This window comes from Cydia strobilella, chromosome 1, assembly GCF_947568885.1.
Source record: "Cydia strobilella chromosome 1, ilCydStro3.1, whole genome shotgun sequence".
Classification (NCBI taxonomy): domain Eukaryota; kingdom Metazoa; phylum Arthropoda; class Insecta; order Lepidoptera; family Tortricidae; genus Cydia; species Cydia strobilella.
Window position 1 is genome coordinate 31,802,585 of NC_086041.1, and position 27,586 is coordinate 31,830,170.

Here is a 27,586-nt window from a genome sequence, read left to right on the forward strand (position 1 = left end):
GAATTTTCGGCGAATTGAGTGTCAGGTGACAATTGTCAGGTTCGTATAATAGGGGTAAGAACAGCGGTGGAGCAACTAATCGTATATATATCCAATACATTTTACGTGAAAAATAAATTAGCGGACATTAATTTTACCCTGCCTTAAGCAATGTATGGAATATTGCAAACTGAAGAGTCCAGTGAATTCAGTCGATCGACCAAATAACGCAATGTAACGAAAATCGCATGCAATTTTTTTGATTTGTCTAAATGCAATGAGGGCTACCGCGTTTAATTTCGCCGCTAGAGGCGCTAGTGTAGATGGAGGTCTGTCAAAATGTCAAATGCATAGAAGTTTTGGGGGTTTCAAGCTTTTTTATCGGGAATTTTCACTCCTTATTCCTAATTGTGGTAAATCATTGTCCATCTTTGTTTAATCATGGTAAACAATAGATATAGCTCAATAAATGTTAGTGATTTAAAAAAGTGCCAACTAAAATATATGCAAAACGAAACAGGTTGAAAAAAAAGAGTCGGACTCGCCTACCGAGGGTTCCGTACTTTTTAGTATTTGTTGTTATAGCGGCAACAGAATACATCATCTGTGAAAATTTCAACTGTCTAGCTATCACGGTTCATGAGATACAGCCTGCTGACAGACAGACGGACATACAGACGGACAGCGGAGTCTTAGTAATAGGGTCCCGTTTTTACCCTTTGGGTACGGAACCCTAAAAATGGCACATTTAGACGTTAAATACCTTTGTGTATTAGAACGTATTGATTTTATAAAAATAAGTATAGAAGAATTTTGAGATCTGTTTTTCTGGACCTACATCTACAGTGGCGCCAACTAGTGAGCACAAAAACGGTAGCCCTCATTTAAGGATTATACTGATTAGGTTACCAAGCATTACTTTAAAAAGATGACTGTATTCAAATTCCATCAATGGTTACTATACACCGTGTTAGTTCGTTCTGGCAAAGATAGATATAACTCCGTAATAGATGGATACAGTCTAAGGAAAAAACGTGCCTCGAAAATCAAGAAAATTTGATTCTCGTTCAGAGGGCGCTACTAGTTTTGGCCTACAGTCGTATAGATGGCGTTGACGGTTTCGTTTGTTATTTAACAATTTTAACGCATATCAGTAAAAGAACATGGGTCAAAATCATCAAAATAATTAATGCAAATAAAAAAAATAATTTATCTATATTTAAATACATTTTATCGTATTTTTACAAATCTTCAATTTTAGTTTTAAAGTGTGTCGATAGATGGCAGTGAATTTACTGGGGTTACAAAATTTACTATGACAGTACCGCTCTAGTATAAGTTACTCTATGGTTCTGGTTACCATCATTCATAGTTTTAGTTCTTAGTTAGGCATGTGTTTTCTTGTCAATTGAATAGTTCACCAATATAATTTATTAATAGGTCATAGGTGTTTGTGATATTTGCCACTCTATGATAGGTTTACAGACTTTTATCGGTTTTCGGTATGCTTAGTTGACTTATGTTAAGTGTAATACAATTTTTATCTTTCTTTAATTTTGGAAGTGATCAGAGAAGACTGATCGCGTTAGATACCTTAAAGTTGATCGCGATTGATTATTCCAATAGGTGTATTCCCATTTTTCCCCGCCAGCCACCGGTGGGAATAGATGCATTCGTATAAATAATCCCCATCTGTTCCCGCCTCGGTATGGTGGCGGTCACGTGGGATGGGGACAAATAGGGATTCCTTAAAGTAATATATATGGGTACATCATTTTATTCATGTCTATATTGTCTATTGGAATTTGTGATTCTTGTGGTTGAAAATATTATAATGTATAATTCAATGTGGTTACTTGAGGCCAAAAGTTGTTTAACCGTCCGATTCTTAAGGGGCCCACTGATGATCAGTCCGCCGGACGCCGGACGATATCAGCCTGTCAGTTAGAACAAAAATTTGACAGTTCCGAACAACTGACAGGCCGATATCGTCCGGCGGACTGGTAATCAGAGTGGGCCCCTTTATTCAACTCCACATATTTAGCATTTTTGTAAATAGTTTTGTACTGTAGATATTAAGATTTATGTACCTTTCTTCTGAATTAATTGAGTAGAAAACATATTATTACGATTGTATGTAATAATTATAGTTGGATTTGTATTTGCATTGTCAGTAAACTTTGTAAAAAAACGTGTTTTTTATTAAGGCACCATCAATGAAACAAAGAACAAAATTTTCATACATTTATTATTAGGGAAGATAATGTCACCATTTAAATTAAACAACATTTAGCTAAAACTCTCAAAAATATACAAGCACATGAAGTAAAAGTCAAAAAAAGTAGTTTTAATATATTATACAGTAGATAACAACAAGTCGCAGCCGAATATAACACTGAGAAAAGAGTCAACATATAAATGCACTATAAAGTAAGTTAAAATACATTATTAATCTATGACAATTTACCTAACTACTTGATTAATTATGATTGAATAAACTACTTTATCGTTTGCAACATCAATATCAAAAACAGGAAATATACGGTAACTTTGAATCATCGATATTTTGATTTCTTATTGAACTAAGTAATAGAATGTTTCACTTGCATCAGCCAAAGTAAGAAATGTTTTTCGTGAAATTATCGGTTGTAGCTCAAGAATTTTTTTGCTGACAAAGGCTTTAGATTTCTAATGAGTTAAAGGAACCTAGGTGCCATCAATGTAAAAAATTATAATGATACGAAATAGAATTTTATGTAAGTATGAATAAAAATATAGGACGACTTAAAAACTGGCTGGCCGCTGTTAGTTAACCTTGGCTGATACATGCACTCCAATATTATCTCAGCCAAATAAGTTGAACTTGATTAAGTATGAAGGATCAACATGCTTACATTTAATCGACCACAGTTTCTATGAAATGTACACCTACAATGTCAACTAGAGTTTAACAAACTTTCAGGATCAGAAACCACAGTGAAAATATATACAGTAAAGTTACTACCGTACCCGTATTCTCCATCGACAGCACGTTATTTTACCTTGACCAATCACATCACATTTCCCCGTCTTATCTCATTATTTGTTCTTCATCTTTAACTTTCATTTTCTAATTTCTGGAAGTTGCCATAGACACACTCTAAACATTAAGAGCTTGCAAGCTTATATTTATCAAATCTCATATATCTAAAACCTTATTAAATAATTCAATCCACTTTTTTATTTACAATCTTTGTCGTCCGCGCAACATTCTCAATATTAAATTCATTCAAAGAACTCGTATTGTTTACCTTATATAATTTACAAGATCTTATCCAAAAAAGTCAGTAACACACATCAGAAATTCTTTTTCTTTGTTAATCAATCCAAAACTAGCTTTAAGTTACGTAGTTTTGATTTACTGAACTGTAAAAATATTGGCACCTATTTTACTAACTTGGCAGTTGACATATGAGGCTGGCAACTGACACTGACCTAATATTTTAGCCATAAGTTCCATGACAATATGACATAGTTCGGCCAGAATTGCAAGCAAAATTGTCAGTGTCAGAAATCGATTGTCAAGTTAGTGAAATAAGGCCTGTTTGTTTTTATAACTCCTTATTACTAGTAACGATAGGCCAGATTGAAACTAAATGCCGACCACTGTCTTAACCACACTCAACTTAACTGAGCACACACTAGAGTACGTTTATACGACTCGGTGACCTAATAATCTACATCATTCTGTTTTTTTTTATACTTCATTACTTTTGTTTTCGACAGTAAAATTTGTGACGACAAAAAAAATAAACTTTTGGGCTCCTGTTCCACCAAATTAACCGACAATGACAATTCGCAATACGTATTATGTAATGTATGTTTATACATATCTATGATTACATAAGACAAAAGTAAATTACATCATTTGTAAAAAATAGTAACGCCGAATTGTCAGTGTCAGTTGACAATTGTCAACATGGTGTAACAGCTGGATATTCTTTTCTGCTTTTACCACCGCTGGCGGTTAGAATGTAACAAACAACATACAAGTTAATGTAATAAATGACCGATTGAACCTTTTATATTATCTACGAACTGTATTAATCCTTATATGCATGGCTTTTTAAGTAATTTGTTTTTGACTGGATGTGGAACAAAGTTGTTAGGTCTAGTGAAACTATTTAATATAATATCGATATCTTCTTTAACCCCAACAATTAATTTGAGCCTGTAACAGAGCAAGAGGCAGAAGTGCCAGTAAATTATTTCAATCACAAAATTATATAATAATTGCCTGAGTCTAGGTCAGCCCAAAACTGGAGTATACAGGGTGGCTATAAAAGAAGTGCTTTCCCGTTGCCAGGGAGGTTTTGGGATAATACTGAGCAACTTTTACTATAGGACCAACCACGAAATCGACAAAAAAAAAATTACCCTCCCATAGAAAATGGACCAGCCAAAATGTATGAAACAGCCAATTTTTCGAATTTGGTCCCATAGTAAAAGTTGCTCAGTATAATCCCAAAACCTCCTTCGCAACGGGAATGCACTTATTATTTAGCCACCATGTATATAAATAAGTCTGGTAAGTGTTTAATTCAAAAAAACTGGAGTATACAGGGTGGCTATAAAATAAGTGCTTTCCCGTTGCCAGGGAGGTTTTAGGATTATACTGAACAACTTTTACTATAGGACCAACTACAAAATCGCCAAAAAAAATTACCGTCCCATAGAAAATGGACCAGCCAAAATGTATGAAACAGCCAAATTTTCGAATTTGGTCCCATAGTAAAAGTTGCTCAGTATAATCCCAAAACTTCCTTGGCGACGGGAATGCACTTATTTTCCAGCCACCATGTAAATAAATAAGTCTGGTAAGTGTTTAATTAAAAAAAAATATACGTCAGTTCTACAACAGCTAGCTTATTGCATAACATTACAGTAGTTTGGTGAAATTGTTTCATAACAATTAGTTATATGGACTTTTTTTATGGAGTTATATGCAAGTTTACACCATGCATTTAAGGGTTGAATTAACGCAACAGGATCAAATGAGACGTAAGCGACACAAATTATTTACAGCGGTTGTCAATATCAGGACTTTGAAAGCAAATCCTTAAACATGAGTCTAATCAGTAATTGACAAATCAGTGCCTTTGTGCAATTAATACTTACTTCAAGGCTTATGTTAAATATTACTTTGACTTGCAACCATGCAGAGACATTTATTTAATGAAGTTAATGCCCAGTATTATCATGGCAATAATTTTAATTATTTTATATCAAACTGTTGTTGACCTCTCGTAGAATGGTACAGTCGCCATCAGATATATCAGAGCGCCCGAGGTGCTCAAAATATCTGAACACGCACTCTAACGCCTTGACAATAGAGGCGTGTTCAGATATTTGTGAGCACCTCGGGCGCTCCGATATATCTGATGGCGATTGTACCTACTGGTAGAATTTGGCCTCTCCTAGAATGGTACGAGTAAGAAATCTATACGAGTATTCATACAGTTTCATAACTTACATAGGCACATTACAAAATATTTAAAGATATTAGACCAAGTTTCTCTGCATGAAAACATTCAAAATTAGTGTAGTCTATTGTAAGTACATAAATTATCTATGTTATAATTAGTTTTCTTATTCCTTTTTTAAATATCTACTATAGTTCCATTTTTTATCAATGAATAAATGAAATATATATCTAAGAAACTAGGCAATGAATTTTCTATAAACACCACAGTCGAACTATTTACATTATTATTTCATTAAATAAGATAACCAAACGGTACAAATTTGTAGAAATTATTGTATGTAATAAACACAGCATTGTTCTGAAACTGTCTAGAGTTCTAGACAAACACACAAAAGCTGGCTCTTGCATATTCGAGCGATAGAGGCAGATAAACAAATCACGATTTTAATTTTTCGCGGTAGGGCCTCTGCTTCTGAAATATTTTAAGATTATAACGGCCACATAAAGTATAAATACAATATAACAATAGAATACTAAACGATGATCTAAATCGCTAATATCTAATATATACATAGACGAATACGTAGTTGAGCCGCATATATGTATTATCGTATAATTTACTTCAAATTATTGCAATTTCTATATATGTTTTAAAATATTATTGTCTCTCCCCTTAAGAACGAGATATCAAAACTAAATTAAATAAATATTAAAAAGGTAGTTTTATATATTTTAAAGAATATTTATCCTATGTAGCGTAAATTTCATATTGTAACACTTATTATATTCCTTAATTTCTAATTACACAGGCTAATTGTCGTTCCCCAAGGGAACATTATTGTCAACACAGCCTTATAGAGTGAGATCACCCCTTTTAAGAATATAATTATTGTCGTATATTTAACTTACCTAGTAATGCATGTACAATGATATCAATAAATAAAAAATATTTAAAGTGATGAAGGTTTGTTATACTAACATACATAAAACCCGGAGGCGTATTATGATTATAAGAACAAGTTATGAATTTGATCTGGATTTCTTCAACCAGAAACATAACTTTTAAAACTGACAGATTAAATTCATAACCTCTTATTACAATCAGAATACGCCCCCGGTGTATTGTTGCAATCAAAATTGGTAAATTAAATTGTATATGAAAAATATCCTGAATTATGTGTACGCTAGTTCTTTACTAAAATTTTAATTCTCTTATCAAAACTAGGTAGATACAACGAAACAATTAATAACGCGAATGGTTTAAAAATTAAACAAAACAATCCATTCTCTTTAACACCGTATGTTACATAATAATATAAACCGTATGTTACACGTGAAATTTAATTGCAATATTATTAATTAAGTAGACTTAATTAGGAAGAAAAGTGACACGCACTGAAAACTATAAGTAAGCCTTACACTTTAGAGGTAAGACATTTAGCCACTTTAGATGTCGATGGCGTTCTGTAGACTAGTCAAGTATCAATAACTGATTCGATGATTACTAGCTATGGATTGATGAATTTAATTATGAAATAAAACTATGAAAACGGATTATATCGCGTATATTGAATTTATAATACATCCATTATTTTAGTATGTGGGTATTTTTGCATTTTGTAATTTTTCCTCAGTCACCCGTTGACCACGAACGCTGTAAAGAGTTCGAAACGTCGGGATGTATTATAAATTCAATATACGCGATATAATCCGTTTTCATAGTTTTATTTCATGAGTAACTATCGCGGTAACCGAAGACAATATTATGAATTTAATTATGATTATAATGAGTGTTACGCTAACTTATCCTACTAAATAGTGCACGTGAAACAAGTGACCGGGTGATCGGTACCCTTTCCGCCATAGCCATTGGACATCGTGAAAATTATCATTGATTTTTTTTATACGTTATGATATGATCAAGTTTAGCCATTCTTAACAAAAATGACCATGTTAACCATTAGAATGTTAAATGATTACACCTTTAAGACGTCAAATTAAAACTCGACCAGTTATAACATGCAATATAGTTACTCAATTGTCAATTATTTTTAATACTTATAAACTTTACTAAGTTTTTCAGCTCCGTAGATATACCAAATTGACAATTGTTATATGATACTGACAATTCTCGGTAGGTTTTTATATTAACGTATTCACTAGCTGGCCCAATAATGTACAGGGATTGTCAGTTTTAGATTGGTTAACTAGTGTTTCTTGCTCCCAAATTACCTTACTCTGCTTATCGATCGAAAAACGTACCTACATCGAATTATCACTGTCGGGTAACAATTGTCAAGTTGGTGAAATAGGGGATCGGATGCTATTTTTATTTAAAATACAAAAATAAATTGCGACTTTTGAAAGTTGGACGTAGTTCAGCGAAAAGGATCCATCCTCAAAAATGTGTCATTCAAATGAATGAATTTTCTTTATGACAGAAATTTCAAATTTTATAGACTGTCGTTTGTGGGTTGGATGCTTTTCTCTAAATTACGTCTAGTTGTGTCTGGTCAAAGTAGGAAAAAACTTCTTATAATCACATTATTGCACATTTCCCTACCTGTAATAAACGTCGTAGCAACATAAGAACTAGAAATATGACACAAGATTAAAAGCTTTTGGTCATTTGAATTATCATAGTTGATATTTTCACATTTATAGGTATATTTTTCTAGCTCATATCAAATATACAAATTCTTTAAAATCCAAACGTTTTATCAAAGTCCCACAGTCTTTGAAAAGAACTGAGATACCTGTTAGTTTAAGAATGATCGTCAACGTCACTTTAAACAATTGTATTATTGCTAAAATTATTAAATTTCTAAGTCATGATACAAAATACTACACATTCAAGTAATATTTTAAAAGTTAGTCAAAATATTTTACAACACAGAAATTGACGGTGTAGAGATTCTTTAAAACAACCACTTGCTTTATATTATAATTTAAGTCATGAATCTAATGACATGAAAATAATAAATGATGTTAGTTACTAGAATTCTATATCCCTTTGGAAAGTAAAAAAAAACACAGATATGTTTAGACGAAGTTTCACTGAACTGCTCGAATCAGCGCCCAGCAATCAGGTGAAGCATTGTTTGCTTGGGTATCTAGCATGTCTACACCTATGATAATTCTCACCCATGTCCAACAAACCAAGTAATAACACAATTATATTAAGTACGACCTAACCTGACTTTAATGTATAATAGAAATTACTTATGTTGTTTTCATCAAATGCGCATTTCTCGAAAACATTAAGACTTTATTATGTTATGTATACTATCTCCAACCTATCATTGTCTTAATTTATTACTTATTGTTGCTTTTTAGCGTTAATAGGTATCTACCTCCCATTGAATGATATTAGAGTAGAAGACCGTATAGTCTCGAAAATATATGTGACCTGCATGATGACATGGGCCCTTATGTTTGTTTAAACATATATAACTAGGTACTAAAGTTATAGTCGCCTGGGTTAAAATAACGGCATCTTTCGTATATTTTGCACACATTTTCTAAATCTTAATGTGCACCGCATAACAAGTGTTCTTACGCTAGTCTCTTATCCAACATCAGTCATGAATTATTGTCACAAACCTGCTTTTCCATATTGTCGTTGACGCATACCCTGTGGAATGTAGGTTGCCGTGGAGCTATATTTTCAAGTAAGCCACTAAGTTTTGTAAGTAGTTCAAACACCAATAGTGGGGATGACTTAATTATAGACTTTTGAGTAGGTAAAGTGCAACGTGCGAGTCTACTAGAGAAGGTGGACTGAAAATTGGTGCCGTGCTTTAAACCCAGAAACCATAAGGTGAAAAATAAATATTTTAAAGCAATATTGTGTCATGCAGAAACACCTGTGCCATGTGTTGTGTTGTGCTAACTGTGTATTTACATCCAATAGGTGAGAAAGGATAATCATATATTTGTGTATTTTAGACTTATTCTAAGGCGTGCATATGTATTTACAAAAGTGCATGTTTATAATGAACTGGTTGATAGGTATTTACAGGTGAATAATATGAGTATAATACTAACTACTTACGTGCATGTTGTCTACAATGAGATCCGTAATGTGTGATTCTAAACAAACTACATCTATATTGGTACTTAAAATGTCAATATTACTTAGAAATAATGCTAATGTTGCACGAGATTCATGAGAATATTATTTTCGTAGAGTTATTTTATTATTATCATCAATACCTTCATTTTTGCTTCTTAACGATCTATTATCACATTATTGACTATGTGGTTGAATTACTGAAACTGAATCACACAACACATCATATGTCTATTAACAAATATAACTTATATATTCACGAACGAATCTCTGCTAGTGAAAACTCAATGGAATGTTTCAGTTGACAAAACTTAACTACAATAATAACAAAAAAATACTAAATTACACTAATTTTTTCACATTATTAACCCTTTTGGTATAAGTATACCAAAAAAATAAGTATTTTAAAACACAAATTTACTTAATTTCATTACCATTATTTACCCCAGATTAAATATTTTCTTTAATCTTATTATAATTATGTATACAGATAGAGTTACTCTAGGAAGACGGGGAAATGTGTTTTAGATTGCAGATCCATAATATATATTTATGGAAACTTGCTACATTATATACAAATTCAAAGCATTGTGATAATAAAGTCCTTAACAGCACAGATACTACTGATATTATATACGTACACGTACGTGGATATTATAACTAATATTTCAACTAATGATCCTTCTAAATGACGTATATTACAAACACTCACAAAGCTCAAAATGTAAAATGTATTAATGCGTTGTATTATTTGTAACGTTTTTTAAACTTAATGAGAAATTTAATAAAATATTCTCAACACAAAGCTCGCAAACAATACACGTGTATTTATTAAACGATGATTGCATTACTTCCCTCTGTAGTTAACATTCCCTAGTAAGTACATAAGATATTTCTACATCTATAATATTGTTTTTTATTTTAAATAGTTACAGGTAAATCTAAATTTGAACAATTTAATTACATATTCATTTGTAAAGATATAAACATTTTACAACAATTAGCAACAAGAGAGCAATGTATACATATCTATGGGACTCGTGCATTTAACATTCAGTAACGTGTGTTCTCATTTGCTCAGCCCGCGCAGCATGGTTTCCCCTGTCACTAAGTCCGTCACTTTCGCACTCACATACTTGTTAGAACGTGACGGGCATGGTGATAGGCGTACCGTGCTACGACTCCAGGCTCGGGATGGTCGCGACGAGAGTGAATAAAATAAATACCGAGACCATGGTAAATTTCACTATTTTGATAATTGTAACCTGACTATGATAGTTTATTGTTTATTTATGAGCTTAAATAAATCAATGGTCACTAGACACCATTGGATTGTCAGTGTCAGATGACAATTGTCAACTTGGTATAATATGTGCTTGGTTGGTTATACCAAAAAAGAGTAATCGCATATAATTCCCTGGACAAGGCTGTTCAAATGGTCACACACATTAAAAGAAAATGAAGTAAAAATAAAACTACCCTAAGGTATATTTATTACTTGATGATATGTCAATAAATATAACAATACAGACTTTATTAAGCTATAAAGAAAATCAGCACGGTTTAAGGCGGTTCCCTGAGCCAGAAGGCGAAAAATCTCCTTATATGATCCTGTTTTTCTAAGAGGCGTTGATATTCGTAGACGTGGAAAAAATATATGTAGTTCTTGACTATATTATCTTTAATATCATAGCTTCCGATACACGAATTATGACACTTCACTCGATACAATTAATTCCCAAAGTAACCTCTAACTCGGACTTTTAATCCAACTTTACTCGGTTATTTATTATGTGATACTATAAATAAAAAAAGAAGAAAAAACAATCTTAACTTAAATAATAATTTCATAGCTTTCGAATTTCGATATTGTAGGGTAACGTTTTTAAAATAAATAAAAATCGACAAAATTCGATCATAATTGACACTTGGCGCGCATGATCTTTCCCGTTCTTTCTTGCGAAATGTGACAGAGACAGCGGCAAACCGACGGAACGGCCTTAAACCGAGCAACATAATATAGACTTCAACCTGAACGGGTTTTAATATGAATACGATATAGCACAATGACTGAGTGTATAAAAAAATAATCAAGATCTGAACAGGTACTGTTAATTTCTATAACGATATGACGAAGTACAAGCTAACCATGGCGAGAGTAACAGCACATGTAATTTCACCTATCTACTTGTTTAGGACTAGTTCACCACCCGACCAAGGGGCGGCGCTCGCTTCGAGTGGTCAACTAGTTGGAAAATACTATAGTGAGCACAAAATCTTTGAAATCAGTGATAGAAAATCAAAAACGTCAATATAATACTAGACAAGAAGCAAGATTCGCATTTGTTTTTGGGTAAAACTATAATGGTTCTGAGATTGTAGGAAATTTCAACGCTTATCATATTGTGTTGAAATACTTTCTTTGAATATTACGAGGAATCCTCTATGGATATGGATGGCGTAAAATAGGGTCACTTCGTCAATTTAATTTCCAAACTCTTTCACTGCCATGCTGCGGTCGTAGGCGTTGAACATTTGCCGGTGTGAAGCGAACATGCTTTGCAGAGCCGAAACGACAATGTTTCGTTATTAGATCAAGCCACAATTTCGAATTTTGCAGTACCTTTCATAGTAAACACACTGTGACAGTACATAGTCTAGATTTTTAATGACGACACCCCACTGTATGTGATCCCCTAACAAAACATGTTTCTGAAACTTAATAAAAAAGAAAACCAAACCTCAAGTCTAGTATCGCATTGAGCTGCAATCTAGTAAGTGCCGTCATCCGTGAGCTCGGGGTACTGTTGGGCCGGGGGCTGCACGGGTTCCGCCTGGTAGAAGGCGCCGGACACGAAGGGGTTGTTGGGCACGTGGGCCTGCGGCGCGGGCGCGGCGCCGGGCGCGGGCGGGCGCGGCGGCGCCACCGCACCGTACCCTGGTGGCGAGCTGCTCTTTAACGGCGCCGATGGGTTGCCCATCTAGATTTTAAAAATAATAAGTTTAAAGGCTTGCCGTTTTTTTTATTTTTCAAAATCTAACGCGGTTTAGTAAACATTATTTTAGTATACCTATGGGATTGTTAAAACTTACCAATGTGGTCTTATAGTCCTTAGATTTCACAAGGAACTCATAAAAAGGCCACAGTTAATCAAAGTCAGCAACGCACTCGACGCAAAGGTGCATCAATTCACAGTATTTTTAATACTTTCGGTCTCGACTCGTAAGATGGCGGTAGTTCAGCCCACAACTGCAGCTCGCTCGACACAAAATTGCCACAATATACAATTATACACGGTTGTTAGTACCGACTTACGACGGTGGTCTCATGGTCCTTAGACTTGACAAGCGAAACGTATGAAGGCGGGGGCTCAGCCCACGACTGCAGCTTGCCCGACGCGAAGATGCATAATATCAAAGACAATCTCTTTGTCTATGATATTATAGTCAATATACACAATGGTTAGTACTTACGAAGGTGGTCTCATGGTCCTTAGACTTGACGGGTGACTCATAAGATGGCGGCGGCTCAGCCCACGACTGTAGCTCGCCCGACGCGAAAATGCCGTAAATGGTGATGCCGATGAAGTGCACCGTCGCACCCATTAAGAACACCTCGCGCCACTCTGTTATTGCTTTCTCGAGTTTATCCTGCACGATATATACTAATTTCAGATATTTGGTTGCAAATATTTTGAAACACAGTAAAATAGGAAATAGTAAAAAGCGTAGTCACAGTCTTCATTGACCCTTCCAAACTAAAAATGTATCCGTTAAGATATAATCGGATCAAGCTGTCCGAATTTGACGTTATATTTTCATAGTCATTTCACGTTTATGCTATCGTTAGCTAGTATAAATAGGTAAGATTCTAAAACAACAATTAAATCTGGTAGGTAAATTGTTTCTAAATATTAAGTAACAAAAACTGAATCAATACAGAGATGATTTTAATATATTTATCGAAACCTTATGCATAAAACAAAGGTATCGAAGCGCACTACCGCAGCAGGAAAGCACCATAATAAAGTGCTAACTCATAAATACTGTTTCATACTCCGGAGTAACGCATCGCCGCGCACCCACAAAGCGATTCATTTCATATTCCGAACACAACTCTCTCGGAGCTCGATTTCCTTTTTAAAATTAGCCACGGCCGAATGTCCTTTTTGTTGCGCCAGCTATCGCCGAGGAGCGATACGGTGGGGGCCGTTTTCATTTTAATATAACGTAAGGACTTTAAACTGAGGCAGGAAATGCAAAATAATTTCATCTGTGAATAGATGTCGTCGTTTTTACATTATGTGCATTTTTTATCGAATAGAATATAGGGGGATAACATTTAAAGAAATAGAACGGCATTATTATTTGCAATCAACAACGTAAGCATAAAATAAGAATTAAAATATCGGCAATTAGTCCTTACACTATTTCCTATCTTTTGTATCTACATTTTTTTATCAAAAAATATTAGCTATTCTAACGAAATTTTCACATTAAAACAACACTAAGCAGGATATCTTTCCCGAAAATTGGTATTCCTTCAGCTCACTCAGTTAACACGACAATAACAACTCTTTTTGGAATGTTTGACTTTCCTTTTATGCCATTCGGTTTTAAGAATACCTTTTTAAGCTATAAGGAGGTCCGAGATCTGGGTTTCCATATAATGTTCGCCTACCTTCTCCTGCGTAATGTAGTTGATAACGATTGGCACCACAAAGCCGGCGATGGTGCCGATGCCGTTGGACAGGCCCATGAGGATGGAGGCGTATCGCGGCGCGATGTCCAGATGATTCACGTTGTAGCCGGAGATGGCAAAACCGCTGCATGCCACGCCCAGCGTCAGTTCTATAGTCGCCACGTACTGACAAAGAGAAATTAAGATTAATTGAAAACATCACGATGATGTGAAATATTCTGTGTACAGCGTGACCTGTCCTTAGTGAGAGCAATGTCAGGATTCGCGATTTTGAAGGAGAGTTCTTTGACTCATGTGTAGGCGCCATTCATAAAAACTGATCGTGATCAAGTACGTGTGGGAGTAGTATAACGAAAATTAAGGAGTCTCTTCACAAAATACGAAAAGCGATAGCAGAAAAAAACAAATATGTGAACTACAATCCCCTGAAACACAAACATACATACGCATCTAAATTTTTATTTTTAAAAATTTGAATTGCATATTTCTTGGCACACTTTGATGTCTAAGCGGCTAGAGATCATTTAATTTGGTTTTTCTCAGAAACGCGTAACTTTTCAGGATTGCCATAAAACAAACCTAACCTAACCTATCTATAGGATAACCCGAGTAAAATCCTGAAATGTTAACGGTTTCAGAATTATGACTAATGATAATATGACAATCATTACATTATGACTTTCAATAATTATGTCAAACAAAGGGACCCCGTTGACTATACCTATGTATACCCAAACTCACTTTATTATCCGCATAGGCAACAAGAACAAAGAAGAACGCCTCCAGCCCGAACCCTCCGCAGTTGAACAGCTTTCGCACGTTGGTGGTAGTCATCGTGCCATTCTTCCGTAGATAGTCGGCCAACATGCCGCCGATCGGCACCAGCGACGTCATAATCAGGTGGGGGATAGCGCCCACGAAGCCAGACTATAACAACAAGATACCAAAGCACAGAGTAAGTAATAGTATTATCATACAGAACGGCCACGCACCGCCCCGCCCCGACTCGAATTACCTCGCCTCGCGACACCAGATTGACGGCCGTTTGCCGGCCGCTCAGTACTATTTTTAAGCAACTTACTCACTCTATGACGCACAACGCGTGCACACACGTGCCGTTCACACATAGAAACGCAAGTGATTTTTGATGTCCGCCCTGTGACCAAAGTTTGGCAAAAAACTTAAAAAAAATAACAAGGCCTGAAGTTAGGCATTTAGTTACATAAAACATCTGTGCATGACGGTTACATATACATTTTAGTAAAGTTGTGTTTTTTATAGGCAACATTCCAAAAATATATTTACATGCCTCGTCGTGTAAATATATTATTGGAACTTTGGCTTGTAAAGAAGTTTATGAACTCTAGTAATTCGACCGTACAGTCAGAAGTCAGTAAAAATACGGGTGTATACAACTTACTCAAAAATATGTCCCATAGTTCTTAATTCGCCGACAGCGACATTTATGTCGGCGGTACATCACTCTCTCTCGTCTCTCGTCTCGGTTGATATATCTTGAGTAAGATGCATGCACCCTATTTTTACACTTGAATGTACCATATCGTTGGTTACTCACCTCCGTGATTTGCATCTGAAATCTTGAATTAAAATATGCAGACTGGAAAATAACTAGCAAACAGAAATTCCATGTTCTGCAGAAATTTGCTACAATTATGGCGTATACCTGAAACAAAAAAAGTCCAATTGATTACAAACACCCAAGGCCTCATCTACAGAGGTTGATCAAAAATGGCACAAGATTAAACAGAACAAGTGGCTTGATCGAAAAGTGTCACAGGGAGATAGAGAGAGATTTATATATATACTTATGTTAGTCTGTAAGGTATGTATCTATGGATGGGCTTTTGTTGCCTGAAAATAAATGATATTTGATTACTGCTGTTGATGAGAATCTGTATTTATTGTGAAACAAAATAAGAGTAGCATGCATGACGTCCACTTACTGGGGGTGAAGTAAAAAAGGCCTTCCACGGCGTGCCCCAAAAGCTAGGCATGGGAGCCTGCGAGGCGGTGCCGAGGGACTGCTCGATGTAGGCCATCTCCTTGCCGGCGATGTGCGGGTGCTTGCTCGGCCGCTCGAATACCAGCCAGAGCCACATACAGTACCTGCGCAATAATAAACATAGTCAGCGATCCCAATGCCTGGCAATGAAAAAACCAAGCTTTTAGAATGTAGTGACAATACCAAGTGAGACACATTTTATAAATATTGTATTTTATGATATCATTTTCACATTAATATTGTCTAAATTTCATAGCCACCATATGAGACAAACACCTCATAGAAGTCACCTGTTCCGCTTTAGTATCACGACTATAAAACACAAGATATATCCTTCACAAGGACGATTCTAAACTCACGATCCCGTAGAAGTAGAACGGCATGCCGGCATAAGTCCCGGAGACGGCAAGCGTGGCCAGCTCAACCAGAGTTCAACTAACACGACGAATACTGTACATTATAAACGCACCATATAAGCCCAAAGCCCCATAGAAGTAGAACGGCGCCTGCCACCCGATGTAATCTGACAGAGAGAGAGAGAGAGAGAGAGAGGCATGCATGCATAAGTTCCGCAGAAGGCTATAGCGTGACCAGGCGGCCTAGCCAAGGTGACGATCGCTTGCGCTTCGACATCGAATCGCTGTGTGTTTCTCTATCACTCTTCCATATTAGTGCGACAGTGACAGGTGCGTTTCGTTCGCTTCGTAGCGTTAGCGATTGGCATGTTGCCTACGGGGCCTGTTCGCCTTGCCTTGTCTCTTGTTATTGTTTGTGTCACAAAGCATGTAAGTTGAGGTTGAATAAAGAATATATCTATCTATCTATCTATCTAACAGTAGGAATACTGCACACCACAAACTCACCATATAAGCCCGAAGACCCCATAAAAGTAGAACGGCGCCTGCCACCCGATGTAATCCGACAGCATCCCAGAGAGCGGCATGCCGATGACGATGCCGGCATAAGTCCCACAGAAGGCCAGCGTGGCCAGCCGTGAGCGCTCCATCGGAGGCGCCCACATGCGCCAGATGCCGTGGCATGAAGGATATGTCACACCCTGTACAGATAATTAATTTTGGGTAACGTCATAAATATCTTTTCTCCAAGAGCTACATAAAAAACTGTCAGGTAACTTTTGGTTGTAGGTATTACTTTTTTATTGTTCCGTACCTCAAAAGGAATGAAAACAATACACTCCTTTTTTTGGGCAGTCGTTTAAAAAACGGAACCCTTATAGGATCACTCGTGCGTCTGTCTGTCTGTCCGTCTGTCACAGCCGTTTTTCTCCGAAACTATTGGACCAATTAAGTTGAAATTTGGTACACATAATATACTCCATATTATGTAAGTTTGAACCCAAAGACGGACATGCAACGTAAACAAATTAATTTTAAACATGGGGGCCACTTTTGGGGGGTGAAAGAGAAAATTAAAAAATAAAGTTTAAAGCTTTTCAAACTATATCGTGTTACATTACAAATGAAAGAGCTCATTGTGAGAATCTCAATATGTTAGAAATGTGCAGTCAAGCGTGAGTCAGACTCAATTACTTAGTTTCTGATTCGACCCCTATGGGTTTTTTAAAGACATTTTACTCACGTTTGACATACAAAAATACACTGTTAAAAATTATGTAATGTACGGAACCCGAACGCGAGTCCGACTCGCACTTGGCTGGTTTTTATAATATATTTCATAGCAGCTTCTAATTAAGTTTAATCGCACCTAATTCCATAGTGATTTTAAACACGTGTTTGAACCTCAAAGCCCTTAGAACTTAGAAGTATTTAAATTTATTTTGACTACTCTATATTTCATAAAAGAATTAGATAGATATGTATGTACCTAAATATACATCTTCTATAACTATATCTAAACATTTCTGTAAGATACATCAGCCCATAGAATATCTTCACAAAGCGTCCCATAAAATGGGATTCTTTTGTAAATATATCTACAGTTATCAATGATTAGATTTAAGGGGATATCATGGGTATTGAGGAGTCAGCTAAGTCGCGACACACGGGCGCGCAAATACGTCGCCATGGCAACGGGACCCGCGTAATCCTAAAGAGGCTTTTGAACATCGGAATCGATGCCTACTGTACTTGAGAGCGATTAAGAATGGATACGGTGGAGGCTAAATTGTGAAAAACCACTCAAACATGATCCAAATGGGAATACGTAAAAATTGTGGAAAACGATCACCGTCTAGAATAAAGAAAATTGCAAATTAAAATAGACATATAGAACAATTACGAGTGGAATTTGACACTGGGTAAACCTGGAGTTACCATGGTTACCAGTACAATTTGACACTGGGTAAACCTGGAGTTACCATAGTTACCAGTACAATTTGACACTGGGTAAACCTGGAGTTACCATGGTTACCAGTACAATTTGACACTGGGTAAACCTGGAGTTACCATGGTTACCAGTACAATTTGACACTGGGTAAACCTGGAGTTACCACGGTTACCAGTACAATTTGACACTGGGTAAACCTGGAGTTACCATGGTTACCAGTACAATTTGACACTGGGTAAACCTGGAGTTAACATGGTTGCCAGTACAATTTGACACTGGGTAACCTGGAGTTAACATGGTTACCAGTACAATTTGATACTGGGTTAACGGTTTAACCGCTTAACCCCGGGTTAGTGAAATGGTGCAAGTGGCGCTTAGGGATTTAAATTTGAAGGACATTTTTCTGTATTGTTATTAAAAAAACCGGCCAAGTGCGAGCCGAACTCGCGCACCGAGGGTTCCGTACTTTTTAGTATTTTTTGTTATAGCGGCAACAGAAATACATCATCTGTGAAAATTTTAAACTGTCTAGCTATCACGGTTCATGAGATACAGCCTGGTGACAGACAGACAGACGGACAGACGGAGAGACGGACAGCGGAGTCTTAGTAATAGGGTCCCGTTATTACCCTTTGGGTACGGAACCCTAATAAAAAATCAAGAAAGCAAGTTTATTTTAAGAACATGTTTCTTTTAAAGACTGACTTACGATCAAACTAATCACGACTCGTTGTCTCTACGCTTCTACGAAGCATTTTCGCTTTAGCTTTTTCGCAACGCAGCGTAGCACAAACGTAGCATAGCGTAGCTTAGCAGTGAATGCTTTGATTTGTTTTTCATATCGTTCTTGATAATATGTTTATTAGCTACTTACCGCTTTTTACACTTTTAATACAACATCGTTATACAGGATGGTTAAAAAATTTGTGCATTCCCATTGCCAGGGAGATTTTGGGATTATACTGAGCAACTTTTACTACAGGACTAACCCCGAAATCCCGAAAAAAAATTTGGCTGTTTCATACATTTTGGCTGGTCCTTTTTCTATGGGAGGGTCATTTTTATTCGCGATTTCGGGGTTGGTCACATAGTAATAGTTGCTCAGTATAATCCCAAAACCTCCCTGGCAACGGGAATGCACTTATTTTTTAGCCAACCTGTATAAAGCTCTTATTTATGATTAATAAATGCATGACCACTTTTATGCTAATATCATTATCCGATGCTGTTTACACTTATTAATAAGGGATCGCGCCGACCGCTTCCGCCGAGCGGCACTAATGCGCTGTTAATGCATTCCTAAAGACTATATTACACCATGTAGAAAAGCTGTAATATGCAAAATGTTGTTTGTCTACAGAAGGGGAGTAAAATCCAAACGTGACGAGCGGAACGATCGACGGGCCCTCGAAATTCGGAGCGTACGTAATAGGCCTCATCATGCGATGGCACGATCCGACCAATGCCAAATGTTCAAAATTTTAAACGTATGACATTTTACTTGTTACATGTTCATCTTCACCCTCTTTGTCTTCTTAATAAATGATATGAGTAATAATAATATGAGCTGTATTTTGTACCGAATCGTTTGTTCTATTTTTCGACGAGACAAATAAAAAACCAGCCACGTGCGAGTCAGACTCGCCCACCGAGGGTTTCGTATTTTTTGTATTTGTTGTTATAGCGGCAACAGAAATGTATCATCTGTGAAAATTTCAACTGTCTAGCTATCACACTTCACGAGATAAAGCCTGGTGACAGACAGACGGACAGTGGAGTCTTAGTCTTAGGAACCCTAAAAATGGAGAGAACAGTCTAAGGCCCGTAGTAATGTTTTTAATATTACGAAGCTTAGCATCTTGCCATATTGCAAATGAAATAAAACGCCGAAAAATATATGGACTTTTGTAAAGAACGGCTAAACAGAAAAAAATTATAAATATTAGCATTTGCCTTTAAATGTTTCTCTCGATCAAATAAACTAATAACACGTTGTGATGTCACATACCAGCAAACATAAAACACTGTTTGTGTCAAAAATAAAATGAACCTCACCTCAACAAATCCCTGCGCAACCTTCAATAACACGACTGCAGTCGGCCCTACAGCCATGGCGCCAGGGATAGCCATGTTAAAAATTGCTGACGCCACAATGGCCGCCCCGAAGATCCTGTTGGCCGGATACATGGACGCCAGGAAACCGCCCGGCAGTTGCGTGATAAAGTAACCGAAGAAGTAGGACGAATCGATGGAGGCTTCTACTTCTACCGTCCAGTTGAATGGCGTGTCTTCTTTGATGCCGCTTGATGTCTGTTAACAACGTTTTGATGGTGTTATGATATGTGCCACGATGTTTGATTAGTATGAAATTTTATAAAATAAATGGGAAGGAGCAAATATTTTGGTATTCAACAAGCATTCATTGTAAGATCACACATCATTTTTTTATTCTACCTTCTTCCTTCTACAATTCCCAACACAACTTAAGCTGCAATACCCAGAAATCTTGACATTCTTGTAACCTTCACGGGTTCGGTATCATAGCTAAATACCCTGAGGTGATACCTAGTTTACTTATCGCAGTCACGTTTAACCTTTGTGCATTAGAAAAAAGTGCTAGTATACAAAATTATCTACTGTGTAACATAGACTCACGTTATGCTTCTTCGTCATCTTGAGCTTGGCCATGCTCATGTGGCAGCGCATGCCGAACATGATGCTGAACCCGAAGCAGGCGAGCAGCGCCACCGTGTAACGCGCGCTCCGGCATGGCAGCTCCGCTTTGATGTACTTATCTACTATGTGTAACATTGACTCACGTTATGCTTCTTCGTCATCTTGAGCTTGGCCATGCTCATGTGGCAGCGCATGCCGAACATGATGCTGAACCCGAAGCAGGCGAGCAGCGCCACCGTGTAACGCGCGCTCCGGCATGGCAGCTCCGCTTTGATGTACTTATCTACTATGTGTAACATTGACTCACGTTATGCTTCTTCGTCATCTTGAGCTTGGCCATGCTCATGTGGCAGCGCATGCCGAACATGATGCTGAACCCGAAGCAGGCGAGCAGCGCCACCGTGTAACGCGCGCTCCGGCATGGCAGCTCCGCTTTGATGTACTTATCTACTATGTGTAACATTGACTCACGTTATGCTTCTCCGTCATCTTGAGCTTGGCCATGCTCATGTGGCAGCGCATGCCGAACATGATGCTGAACCCGAAGCAGGCGAGCAGCGTCACCGTGTAACGCGCGCTCCGGCATGGCAGCTCCGCTTTGATGTACTTATCTACTATGTGTAACATAGACTCACGTTATGCTTTTCCGTCATCTTGAGCTTGGCCATGCTCATGTTGCAGCGCATGCCGAACATGATGCTGAACCCGAAACAGGCGAGCAGCGCCACCGTGTATCGTGCGCTCAGGCATGGTAGCTCCGCTTTGATGTACTTATCTTTAACAAAATATATCGTTTTGAGTAAGGGCAAGCGAACTAACCTACCTAGAATAATCTCCTGCTCAAGCTAAGCAGTATATTAAACTGTTATTACAGTTTACTAATTTCGTATTGCTGTCTTGAAACATAATACATAATGTCACTCTGGTTCGCAGTCAGAGCCACAGAGCACAATTGTCTGGACTTCTTCCAATTTAAATCCTTAGATTGGTCTAAAAGTAAGTCCACGACATGCTGTAAGAATAAACAGGACTAAACATAGTAATTAGCTCAACCTGATGGCAATGGCATTAGACATAGTACGGTCTTAAGTTTCTTTTACCAGTCGTGGCAAGTACAAAATTTGAAAGTACAGTTAAGTCTGGCTTTAGCCAAAATAAGGTTCCTACTATATGTATCAAGGAACCTTTTTTTTTTCTTTATAGAAATATTCAGTACTTAAAACTTCCTACCTATATGTCGTGGCGGGGGCCTATCGGGTGAAGGTGGTGTTTCCAAGTCCTCGCCGTCGTACATCTGATCGTAGCCCTTCTGGTCCACATGAAAGTTTTCATACTGGCTGTTCCTGGAACAAAGAAAATTACTCCATTAGTCATTGATATAAAGATTTACTTAGAATACCCCCCTACCTACCTACCTAGTAAAATGCTTTGAAAATTATAATCAGACTAGGTACAGATTTACAAAATATGTAGTACGTCATCCTTATTGGTAGCCTAATAAAAAGTAAAAATAGCCTTGCGATAGCATCGAAAGTACTGGACCTGTGTTATTTTATTCATTTTTATGTATCGGTGACAGAGACTATATTTTTATCGTGGCCCACAAATGGTCTCGCCGTAAGACCAGCGCTGACTTTAAGGTTAGCATTATACTGAGGCGGGACCATTTCGTGGTAAACCAGGCATATACTTTTTGATTTAAATATACTTTTTCTTTGTAATACGTTTGTATGAAATGTAGTTAACCATGAATAAATGAATTCTATTCTATTCTTATCTGATTTCTAAAAAGAAAGCAAGCACCATCAGAAAACATGTTGCTTATAGTTTATCATGGCTCTCAAATATTCGATGTTTAAACCTTAAAAGCCCTTAATGTAAGAAAAATATTACAGATAAACAAGTAAGTATATGTCAGCGTAAAAGCTAAAACCTCACTGTTTGCAGAACATCCTTAAACGAGACATAAAAGCAAAATAAGTGCTCACTACCCTCGCTCAGCGTCATGGATATTTCCAGTTTAACGAAATTAGTCTCCTGTGAGCTGTCGTGTTGCGGCGATTAGATTGCAAACAATGAATTGCGACGTGCGACGTGCGACGACAGTGCTAATTCAATCTCATCGCTTAATGGCCTCCGTGTGCGTCCCAAACGGAGCGCACATACGCATTGTAATTGTAATATTTTTCTAAAAATATCAACGACTTTAACTAACTCACGACTGTTAATAAGAAGTTATTATAGAGTAGGTATACTGTGGTTTATGATGATGTAAAAATTAAATACTTAAACTTAAGACTCATTTAGCTAACTCCCACGAGAGAACCACCACATAACTACCTCTGAGTTAAAGGGAAGAGCTATCATGAGGTCAATTAAAACTTACACTTTGACATCAAAATGATATATTTTATTCGCCCGTGCGTCTCGCTTGTGCCAATACATGTACCAACGAGTACGAGCGAAATGCACTCGCGAACGATAAGTAAATTAATGTCAGATGTCAGAATGTAAGTTTGGATTGGTATCATGTCTGATCGCGGACGATATACCTAAGCTACAATTTTCAGTGTTATTTGAATTATCTAAACGAAACTGCATAACCCATTTGCAAGTACAATGCCTTTACTGTCTTATCTCCGGCTTGCCTACTCAAGTGTGACTCCCTTCACTAACTAAACACACTCAACGAGAGTTTTAATTGGTAACTGAGTAAAGCTTATGAGTTTATTAAAAATCAATTCGATTAATATCCTATTATGATACTAGTCGACACGCCAGCACCTGAGCGCCGACAAATCTGAATTACTTACTACATTGTTAAGTCACCCACACACCTCGTCTACGCGATTCTGCATTTTTCATTTTATTTGCACCTGCTGTAGACGCTGTTTAATAGGGGGTATTACTGCAATGTTTTGTCACCAGAGTGCAGCCTAGCCTTTAGTAAACCATAGAGTAACTTATACATACTGTGCCCACGGATTTAGATTTTAATAAAGCGGATGGAGTACACGGGCCAAAAAGTGTGTCCACATGAGAAGTCAAAGTGGGCGGTTGCATCTCTTTCTAATTAGGGTGACCATAAGTCATATGTATGTGGGATATTAAGATAAGTTGGAATGTATAGTTTGGCCAAGATCTTTTTTCATTCATGCATAGGAAGTCAGAGAGAATGGATATAGTTTTCTTCTCCTCTGTAAAACGCTTCTCAAAACCTTACTTAATTTAGTCGTTATAAAAGCTGTTATTGATGACAGACAGACTGACAGACGGACAGCGGAGTCTTAGTGATAGGGTCCCGTTTTTACCCTTTGGGTACGGAACCCTAAAAATGGTCACTTTTTTTCATTTGTAGTCTGCCTCTTTCGCACTCATGGTATGTTCATATTACGTAATGGCTTCTCTTTTGCACACTTCAGCTATTCTTTAAGCGTCATCGTAGTTAATTGCACCATTTTTTTTTAATTTGCCGCCTTCGTGTACTGACGGAAATGTGTGTTCAACTTATATAGAATATTATGTATAAATGTGTCTGTAATATTTAAGGATTTTGGATTAAAATTTTGGCAATTATATAGCTCTCATTACGTGCACAAATAAATTATTTATCTATCTATCTATCTATCTATCAACCAAATAATTAAACATGCCGAAATAAAGATATACTTATTTAGGTAAACTTATTTTTACATTTTACATTAAGTAAGTACGTAGGTAATAAGAACTCTGTAAGGCCGATTCACATCGTGCCGACATCATAGTCACCCTAATGAGTTTGACAATGTTTTCTTGTATTTTTATCGTAAACTTTAATAGTTGAGGCTTACCTGTGAAAAGATATACCACAATCAACAAAACTTTCACTTCTGCAACCTTTCACACAATATCTTTTACCCATTTTATACTTTATTTCGCAAATAAATCTTGAGCGCCGCCATTCATGTATTTTGAAAATTTCTTTATCAAGTTGGGGATACTAATTAATATTCAAAGTTACTACAATGTCTACCATATTAAAATTAATGTATTTTTTGGTTGTGCACATGCTTGGTTAAATCAGTTAATAATATTGACATTATAACTAGTTACAAATTACGTCATAGATATCAGAACCGCACTCTGAATATAGCATTTAATTTTAGTAGTTATTGATATAAATACTACCAAAATGGTATTTTTTTAACATTGGCAACATGTGCGAGTGGGACACCGCGACCCACATTTGCTATCTCATGTGGACCGTTTTCTCTAGTCTGGTAGGAACACCTTTCTGGCTCGGTGATAAGGTTCAATTTAGTATGGCAAAAAAAGTGACAGCTCGCTCCTGTTTAGGGTATAACTTCATGACTGTGCCTAACAGTTTTTTGACAAGTTTTCAGAGATAACATTGACAATTGGTTGATTAAAATATGACATTGATGCATTTGGTTATAAGTTGATGCATCAAGGCGGTTTGTTTACAGAGAACCCACCGGGAAACGCGAATCCAAAATTTTGCTATCTGCCTCTTTATCGCTCGAATATGCAAGAGTGTCAGAGATGTTAGATAACGAAATTTCAATTTGCTTGTTTCGCGATAGGCCCTCAGATTGTGGTAGTGGCGCTCCCTAGGCAGAGTTTCGCGTAATATTCCCTATTGTGAAAGTGTTCCCAATTACATATAATTTATCAAAAATATTTTTTTTATAAACTAATCTACGTATATTTAAACATAAGAGCTATTACAACTATTCTAATGTATGTATAGGTTCGCAGTTAAGAATCAAACCCTATTGTCCCATACCGTCGCTAGGGCTTACACCCCGTATCCTTCGTTTCCACTTGGTTATGCCCTTTATGCGTCGATTCATTACCGCCCAAAGGGGACGCGGACAGATAGCCACGCTTATTACTTTTGTCACCGGAAAAATGAATTCACACCGATGAATGTTACATTACATGTTGGCATGATTGTCATTTTATTTTGATATGATATTTGTAAATTTTCTTTTATCGCGCGGTACCCACGTATATACATTAATTTAATTACATTATATTTATAAACTTCAATAATTTTTTCAAGACTTATGCTCCCGCTAACCTGTCTACACGCTAAAAGTCGTATTAAATTTATTTTTTATTTGGCCATCGCGTCTCATCTAAATAACTGGTGCATCGCCGATCGAGGGAGTCGGGAAACAAATTTAACCGACAATTGTAAATCAATTAGAGAGGGTGGTTTTATGGGGTGTAATAGCTACCCCCGTAGCAAGGGCCGGATTCTGAATAAACTACTTAATACAAATATTTATTATTTCATGTTATAATTTTTAATTTGTAATGATTAATATTACGAATTGGAATATAGAGATTATGCCAAAAAATTAGGGATAAGTATAATAAGATAAATTTTGTTGGTAACTTACATATATAACGTACTACGTAGGTGAAACACGGCTGCATTTTGTTATGAAATGTAAATAAATATTACGTGATTTTTTTGTTGTGTATATAATATAAAACATGTTCTAACAAAACACGAGTTATAAAAGAATAATTATTTTACCTTTGAGAGTTTAGACAATATTGGATATTCCTCGATTTAGCACACAAATACTTACAATATTTCTAAACAAGTTAATATAATATATAATTTTATTTTAGAGTCTCTTATATCACGCCAAGTAGATTTAAGATGTAGCGAATGACTCGAATAAATTACTACTTATATCGAAATAGAGTAGTTTTATTCAATTCTATATTTAATTAAGGTTTATTTTCTATATTATCATCTATAACTATTTATAGATAATAATATCTATATATAATATTGTCCTCGGTTACCGCGATAGTTGCCGGTTGCGGTTGTTGCCGGTCCCATATTGGGATACCCTCCTACAATTTAGGAGGGAATTAAATCTTCTCGGGTCCGTGGTGTATGGTTGGAGCCGGCGTAGTTTTCATCGCGTATATATATATATATATCTTTACTTGAAAATAATTGTAGTGTTTAACTAGCCTTATGAACCGATTTTGCATGTACAACCAGCCTTAAAGTTTATAGTCTATGATTGTTCATTATTTTTTATGTGGGTATTTTTGCACTTTGTAATTTTTCCTCAGTCACCCGTTGACCACGAACGCTGTTAAGGGTTCGAAACGTCGGGATGTATTATAAATTCAATATACGCGATATAATCCGTGGTCATAGTTTTATTTTAATATCTATATATATTAAGTATTATATATATTATCTATTGAGTAGAAACCTTGAAAAACATGTGTATTTTACACATAAAATTTCTTCGTAACTTTGCAAACTAGACTGATATGAGGCAAATATGGACTTACATGAATATTTAAGTATTAATAGATACTAAT

The 27,586-nt window shown here is 36.5% G+C and overlaps 1 protein-coding gene across 2 annotated transcripts in view; it reads right to left on the reverse strand.

Annotated features, from left to right (window-relative positions):
• Positions 1–11,521: 11,521 nt before the first annotated feature.
• Positions 11,522–27,586, reverse strand: part of LOC134743628 (vesicular glutamate transporter 1) — a 74,272-nt gene continuing 58,207 nt past the window's right edge. For both annotated transcript variants that reach the window (XM_063677203.1, XM_063677212.1), the window contains 10 exons: positions 22,454–22,566; positions 21,859–21,998; positions 20,603–20,857; positions 17,104–17,297; positions 16,182–16,344; positions 15,794–15,901; positions 14,959–15,144; positions 14,197–14,382; positions 12,990–13,166; positions 11,522–12,496 (listed from right to left, as the gene is read on the reverse strand). In XM_063677203.1, the coding sequence (XP_063533273.1) occupies positions 12,287–12,496; positions 12,990–13,166; positions 14,197–14,382; positions 14,959–15,144; positions 15,794–15,901; positions 16,182–16,344; positions 17,104–17,297; positions 20,603–20,857; positions 21,859–21,998; positions 22,454–22,566 (1,732 nt within the window). In that variant the 3' untranslated portion in view covers positions 11,522–12,286. The remainder of the gene's footprint in view (positions 12,497–12,989; positions 13,167–14,196; positions 14,383–14,958; positions 15,145–15,793; positions 15,902–16,181; positions 16,345–17,103; positions 17,298–20,602; positions 20,858–21,858; positions 21,999–22,453; positions 22,567–27,586) is intronic.